Source organism: Saccostrea cucullata, unplaced genomic scaffold, assembly GCF_032062105.1.
Source record: "Saccostrea cucullata isolate Sc308-1 unplaced genomic scaffold, CSIRO_AGI_Scuc_v1 ctg4004, whole genome shotgun sequence".
Lineage (NCBI taxonomy): Eukaryota > Metazoa > Mollusca > Bivalvia > Ostreida > Ostreidae > Saccostrea > Saccostrea cuccullata.
In genome coordinates, this window is record NW_026931729.1 from 23,215 (window position 1) to 31,050 (window position 7,836).

The following is a 7,836-nucleotide window of genomic DNA, read 5'->3' on the forward strand; positions in this document are numbered from 1 at the left end:
TTTTGGGAAAGTAATTGTAATTTAATTAATTACTTTTCTATGTAATTGACCCCATCCCTGTACATACTTTGTAATAAATACATGATTTTTGCATATATGCGATATGCCTGACGTCACAATAGCCGTATCAGCCCTGCAGGGCTGATAAAGGTATCAGCCCTACAGGGCTGATACCGATCATTACATGTATCACACCCTTAATAAATCAAACCACAAAACAGTACTTGTGATAATACACAATGTTTTGGTGGGTTCATATGTTCTCTTAATTTTAACTTTTTGAAAATAAGGATAATCTAATTTAAAAATAATAAATTATTTTCAGATTACCGATCCAGTGCATTGAAATAGAAGTAAGACAAACCCAAATCGTATGAGACATCTATGTTAGAAGTCCATGCATGATTATTTACTTAATTTCTTCTCATCTGAATGTGTGTTGTATTTTATTACTAAGTATTATTACTTCGGCCTATGGCTGATATTGGTGTCTCAGGCTGATACAGGATGTGATACGGAAAAGGGTATGCATTATTCTCTATTTATCTTCATTGTCTGGTAAAACACTCAGCTTATGGGCAGGAAAATTGGGCCATTGAACTTTTTTCTAACGTCCATGTTAAACGTATTAAAGTGTTACACTAAAAACATATCTTATTATAAATGTTTGTTTGTAACAATCATAAATATTATATTTAATATATGTTATACATACATGTATATTAAAATATCGTTACCACAAAACACATAATTACTTTAAACATATGTTCAACATAGTTTTTAAAGATATGTTAAACATACTGTTGAAAACTCATATGTTCATCAACGTATGTTTAACATATGTTCAACACATGGTACTTAAAACATATATTGAACATAGGTAGTTATTTTACCAGTATAAATTCATTTGATTATAAAAGATGTCTTATACATCTCTTCCTCTTTTATCTCCTTTGTCTGATGTTTGATGGCGGAAAAAATGATCAAACATGTACAATGTAAGCTTTCAAATAATTCTTCTTTTTGCTACTAAATATGTAGGCTAGTACTTCTTTTTGTTGTCCATGTTCCTGCACCTATACTATCTAAGAAACACAGCATTACATTTGATGAAATAATCATTGGAATTACATCACAACTCCTTTAGAGGTATAAGTATGTATATAAACGTAGTTAAAAGGAGAAGACAGGTATATTTAATGAACTTGTTCTTCATTTCCCGACATGCTGCTGGTGGTAAAAAGAAATTAAGTATATCAATTAAAGCTTTTTGACTTTATGGTGATATACATGTAATGGCTTTAAAAAATAAACGTTATTGACAATTCTATAGACACATTTGTAGCAAATGTGTAAATTTTTGTAAGCGGTGCATCCAGGTAGCTGCTATTTATGTAATTACATGTACATTGGAACTAAGGTATCTCTAACTTGGATATATTGAACACTATGGATGCTTAAAATAATTTTGAAGACCAAAGCACATTTTCTTTTTTTAAAGCTTGGTAAAATTTTGCAAAAGATGACCAACCAAGAAGGTAAATCCCACAAAGTTGAATGTCAAATCGACATAAAGGTCATGAAACAAGAAATAGAAATGTGGGATACTAAAGTTGTAGTCCCATCCAATCAAAATTCAGGTTTAGGTACATGTATAGGCAAAGTCAAAGTTTTTTTTAAGGGACGGAAATCTAGACAGGTAAACCAAAAAACTTCAGAAAGTGTATAATACACCTCGAAATTTTCAATAACATGTACATTATTCAGAAAAATAAAAATAATAACATCTTTCCATGAAATAAAACTTGAACATTATTTCTCTATTCACCAGAATACATATGCAAAATAAAAAACACAAAATATTGTGACTGTATTTTGATAAAAAAAAAAGAGCTTTAAATAAAAGCTATGTGATTAATGTAACGCCTTATTACATGTATAACGCGTGACTAAATTTTATCATCAATCAACTAATTAAATCAATCTTACTGATTGATACTGATTTATGAAACGAATACTTTCTTGGTATTTAGTTTTTTTTTTTTGGCCCTTTGTTTTGAATTTACATGTAAGATAAACACGGCTGAAAGTCTTACTGAACGTGTCATAATAAAATACTGAGATGATATTTTTATATGATTGATTTGTCTTTTTCCACAGAAAGGCAATTAATTTAAACCCATTAGTAATTCAAGGTCTGTTGAAGTTCAATTATTTAACACGCACAAAAAAAAAAAAAAAAAAAAAAAAAAAAAAAAAAAAAAAAAAAAAAAAATAAAAAAAATGTCCTTTGTCTTAATTGAATAAGCTTTTTTTTTATTATAATCCATTGTTCTTTAAACTAAAAGCTTTCTGAAGCAACATTAAAGAAATAGCAGGTAAAACCTGAAAAATGATGCATGTTCGAAAAAATAACTATTTTTGATTGCTTAAATCCTGTTTTAGAATAACTTTTTAACGGCAATGTTCATGGACTGAAACGGGGATTCCCAATACTCTGTATTATAATTCGCGCAAAATAAATGAAAAACAACAACGAAACAAATCAAAGGATAAAAGAACACTTGGAGGTAAAGTATGGTGTTTAATGGGCGGTGTCAATTTTATAGTTTAAAATTTTGATTTCTTTCATGCTTTATACATGTACATTGCAATACACCTACGCTACATGAGAAAAAAAAAGAAAATCAGTTTAATATATTTATTCAAAAATCTACGAAAACCGGAAATGTAGAAAAGTATAGGCGACAAAAAATTATTTGAATATTTTTCAAGTGTCTTGTTAATCTATTGGCATGACTAAGTATAATACCTCTCTACCTAAATCGACATAGGGGCCCACTGGATTTTTTTCACTACATTTAAAATATATCGACTGAAAATTATTTCAAATATTGATCAACGCATAAGGTGTTTAAAGGAACACATCTTTTTGAAAATCCTACAATTTTTTTTTTTCGAGAATCTATGTTTGATAACCATTTACACATATGCATGTAACAATTGCTTGTATTCTGCAATGAAAGAACCTAAAGAACCTAAATCTGGACTAGCTTTAGCTCATTTCAATAAATTACTCCATTCAATAAATTCAAGAGTGAAACTGATTGATTAAAAGATAAGAGTTTATATACCCAAATATGATTAAAATATTTAATTCGACGTGTTTAAAATTTTGTCATATCAGTTTTTTAAATTAAAGATATACTCTCTACGTAAACTTTATATGAAACATATACTTGTGAAACCAAGAAGAATATGCATAAATACAGCTTTTTTACGCATTTTGATCCTGAAAGAACATGTTATTACGTACACAGTATAACTTATATTTAGAGGCAATGCTACTGAATTTATAACTACAAAAAAATTTTTGCGAAGTTTTCATTACCTAATTTTTAGGCCTTATAAGCAGCTATGGGGTGCTCTAATTCACGACTTCAAGATGAGGAGGTACCTACAGTTGTATCAAAAAGAGCTACAAAACATTCCCCAAAATCTAAATCAGCGAAACATGCACGGGTAAGTATACATTGAACGTAGATGAGCTAAAGTTAATACACGTGTGAACAGTTGGAACACGTTTGAACGATGAATGAGCCTCCTGTACGAATAAAGCATGTACTTAAACTTAAAAGGTAAAAGACAAAAAAAAAAAAAAAAATGATTGAAATTGACTTTAAGCCCTCTCGCTTAAAGTCATCATTTCGTAAGTTCTTTTGGTCGGTACAACGAACTTGTCATCAGATACAATTAATCATAAAGTCAACTGCTGACTGACATTTTTCATACAAATTGTTAGGCCATTATTTACACACTGAGCGAACATTTTTTGCACGCAAATAAAAGTTGGTTTACAGATTATGCTGCTGCTGATTTTTTAAAAATTTCTTTTAATTTTAAAGCAATTGCATTAATAACTCAATGTTATATCATATATAATATTTTACTTTCAATTTTTTGAAAGACATCAAACGACACTTCATACGAATGCTGTCCAGAACAAAGTGGCTCAGGCAATTCTGAAATACAGGAATCGCTTTATGAAAATAAACCAATCAGTTTGCGACAGGTTTGGATTTTCATCAAGTCTCGTTTAAAACGAATCCATATTCAAAAGGGCAATTTATCTGGAGATTTACCCATCAACCCAGCATTGGATCCAGTAAAATTCGTGGACAATTCTGGGATAAATGAACAAGCTAAGCCATACATCAACATTGTTCCTGATGCACCCCCTCCTCCAGTGTTACAAGCATGAACTGTGTAAATAAAGTTAATATAATTTTAATATATTTAGTGTTGCTTGGACATTTATTCTGGAAAAAAAATAGAAATCAGTAAAATTATGCACATTAAAGCATATGCATACCAATGGTGGCCTCTTTTGTCTATAAAGCTTGCAATGTGGTTTTGGTATTGAAATCCTGGTCAGCAACTGCTAAAATAATCATTGTTTAAAGCACTATTAAAATCAATATTTTAATCCATATTGAAATCTTTATTTCAAAAGTGAACATTTTTTCAATAGTGGTCGTATTTCAATAGTGGTTACTACCTGTGTTTTGTATTGAAATGCACTCTCACCCACTATTAGATAATTATTTCAATAGTGGTTGCAACCTATGTTTGTTATTAAAATGCACTCCTAACCACCATTGAGATAATTATTTCAACAGTGGTCGTTATTTCAATAGTGGTTGCAACAATGCATATGTCATTGAAAATAAATCTCTGTGGGAAAGTATTTTTATCGCTCTTTGTTCGCTCAACGGCGATATCTTTCGGCAGGATGAAGATCATCATGAACCAAGGAGTGTTTGGCTGTACATGTAAAACAATTTCTTTTTATTCATGAGTGGCATGAAAATCATTTTTTTGCAAAATTGTATAGTACTGCAAAGCAAAGTTTTCAATGGATGTTTTTTCGTAAGTTACATTTAAAAATTCCAGATAATTTTGTATACTTCTTTGTCGATGTCACAAATTGTTAAAAAAAGTAACTGTTTTCTCTCCTTTGGAACATTGGAAAGACGGAGTAAATCACGCATTGCAAGGTTCCCAATTATAATGCCATTGTTGTCACATACATGCCAGGATCTGTAAAGAACAATGTTCCCTGTAACGCAACACGTCTTCTCTCGTTATTAACACTTATTATGTACATGTATTACCAAGACGGTGTGTTGCATCGGGAAAAATGTTCTTTTAATTTTCTATATATGTTCAGCATCTTTTTCATTTGGATCATCAAATTGGAAATTAAGATCACCTTTGATAAGTAAATCACGAGGAATGAACACAAGACTACCCAGATAGTTGGTCCATTATAGAAAGGAAACTGAATTCTGGATTTATTTTATTTCAAACAAGTAATATGACAAATCTGTTTCCAGACCCTTATTACATTTTTTCATGATTTTAACACGAAAGGTGAGGGTAGGGTTAAGACCAATCGTAATTTATCTAATCTTTGTAATCATTGAAACTCAATAGTAACTAATATTGTAAAGTCACCCTGACAATACTTTGGTTGTTAAAAATATTGTGTCATATTTTCAGGAGTATTGTACAACAATGTATTCGTGAAATTTGTTAATCAAACGTGAAGCGTAAAAAATCCTTATATTTAAGACTTTAAAAAAAAATTGAAAACATATATTTTTTTTCAAAATCAATCACATTTATAAAGACGATTTTTCAACATTTAATTAACCCTTCCTCACAAGAAATTTAGGTCCATACTATTTGATCTCACAGACAGACCTCGTAAAATGAATTACCGTTTTATTATCTATCTGCAAAGTTATTTTGTTAAAAGAATCTGACAATTAATTATGATTGGTACCGATTGTACCCTGGTATAAGCACCTACATTTGTATTAATCTGAAACAGGGAATCTGAAGCATTATTTGTTTTTAAAAAAAAGCATGCATAAGAAGAAAATACCTGCTATAGCTTTCGTCTCGACATTTAGATGTATAATCAACAAATATATATAGTTCCATTCATATTTCGACTAGATTTATCCAAGTGAACTTGAAATGAAAGAAGCACAGAGTCCAAAAACATTGGTTTCATATTTGAATATTAGTATAGTAAAAAAGAGACTACTGGTAAACTTACATCAATGATAATCTTACTTAATTTAACTTTTATAGTAAACTTGATACAAACTTTTCTATTATCAACTTCTTTTTATTTATTTAGCAATATAACCTCATCACCATCACATGGGATTTATAATTCCTTGTTTATTCGACACCCCAGAGTAAGCTCAAACAATCCGAAAAACGAGATATATGAAGATATTGAAAAACTACTATTAAAAAAAAACAAGTATCAACAGTCATATAAAGTCATAATTTTGCATGCTCTATGACCTGGGTAGACAATTCAATGAAGTCGAATATTGCCTGTCGTTTATCATATTAATTTAAAGTTAACATCACTGGAAAATCTAATATAAACGTTCAAAGGTAATGGCCAAGGTTAAAAATTGCTAAAGGTAAGTCGAACTCCAAGATCAAGTTAAACGCAAGTACGTTAAAGCTTTTCAGAGAATATCGCAGTGTACTTTGTGCCTTTACTTCTGAGAACTTCAAATACATATTAATTGAAAATGATATTGGGCACTGCAAACTTGAGCTGCTACATGTATGATGAGGAGAGTGTCATAAACGTAACGTATTTCAAGCTGCATATAAAGTTTCATAAACTAGTGTAAAACAAACGTGTTTGTATCTATTTTTTTTTTAGAAAATATTATACATATATTTTAAATACTTTTTCTTCATTACTATTGTTTAAAAGCAAGCGTTTTCAAAATATATACAATTACTCACATGGTTTTTCGCACAAATTAAGGTCCCATTGTGTTAATGCAAAATTGTGTAACGTGACAAAATTTATTTCAAAAATGAATTATAACTTAATTTTGATCATATCCTATTACTTTAAACATAATGTACACATAATAGTTGTTAGGATTTTTATATGCATTGGGTGATATATGTAATTTCTGTACTTTATGTATATTTATATGATACTAAGGCGCAAGATGATAGAAGTGTTTCTCATCTGTTCGACTGTTTTCCATGTTAAAAAGGTGACATTTTTGCAGGTTAACTTCCTGAAATGTAGCATTATGAAAGTTACCTAACGACGCAAAATTTCAAAGTTTCGGACCATAAATTAAAAAAAAAATCTTTTCAATATATACAATTTAATTTGTTGATAAAGATAAACAATACTTTGTTATCCCATCCTTTCACATGATTTCCTAATGCAGTTTTGTCATTTTTGGTGCTTCATTTCGACAAAACCATGACAAGTTGTGAAAACGTGTAAAGTACCTAGAAAAATACTCATCTGTAAGAAGTCAATTTGAACATTCCAACCAAATAGTATCAAGGAAAGTTCGATTAATTAATTTGTAAATACCTATGATAGAATTGTATACATTTAACATCATACAATTTATTAACAAATTCCCTTTTAGAACTGTGACTTTTGATAATAATTTTGGAGAATATGCACCTTTAACATGAAATATTTAATGATAACATGATAACATTGATATATTTATTTCAATAGTGGTCGTATTTCAATAGTGGTTACTAACTATATTTTCTATTGAAATGTACTCTCAACCACTATTGATATAATTATTTCAATAGTGGTCGTATTTCAATAATGGTTACTTACTATGTTTGCTATTGAAATGCACTCTCAACCACTATTGATATAATCATTTCAATAGTGGTCGTTATTTCAATAGTGGTTGCAACAGCCCAGTCTTCACACATTTCATTAACTTTTCTGCAAATATCTTG

The 7,836-nt window shown here is 29.7% G+C and overlaps 1 protein-coding gene across 1 annotated transcript; it reads left to right on the top strand.

Moving 5' to 3' along the window:
* The first annotated feature begins 2,482 nt into the window (after positions 1–2,482).
* On the top strand, positions 2,483–4,302 carry LOC134233380 (uncharacterized). The gene is made up of 3 exons (XM_062715341.1): positions 2,483–2,570; positions 3,403–3,522; positions 3,968–4,302. The coding sequence occupies exons 2-3, from the start codon at positions 3,418–3,420 to the stop codon at positions 4,259–4,261; spliced, it is 399 nt and encodes a 132-aa protein (XP_062571325.1). The 5' UTR covers positions 2,483–2,570; positions 3,403–3,417; the 3' UTR covers positions 4,262–4,302.
* Positions 4,303–7,836: the final 3,534 nt, after the last annotated feature.

Excerpts from the sequence above, each read along its gene's own strand:
- LOC134233380 (XM_062715341.1), top strand. The coding sequence starts at position 3,418 with ATGGGGTGCTCTAATTCACGACTTCAAGATGAGGAGGTACCTACAGTT. Across the intron at positions 3,523-3,967 it reads AATCAGCGAAACATGCACGG|ACATCAAACGACACTTCATA; the intron begins GTAAGTATACAT and ends ATTTTTTGAAAG.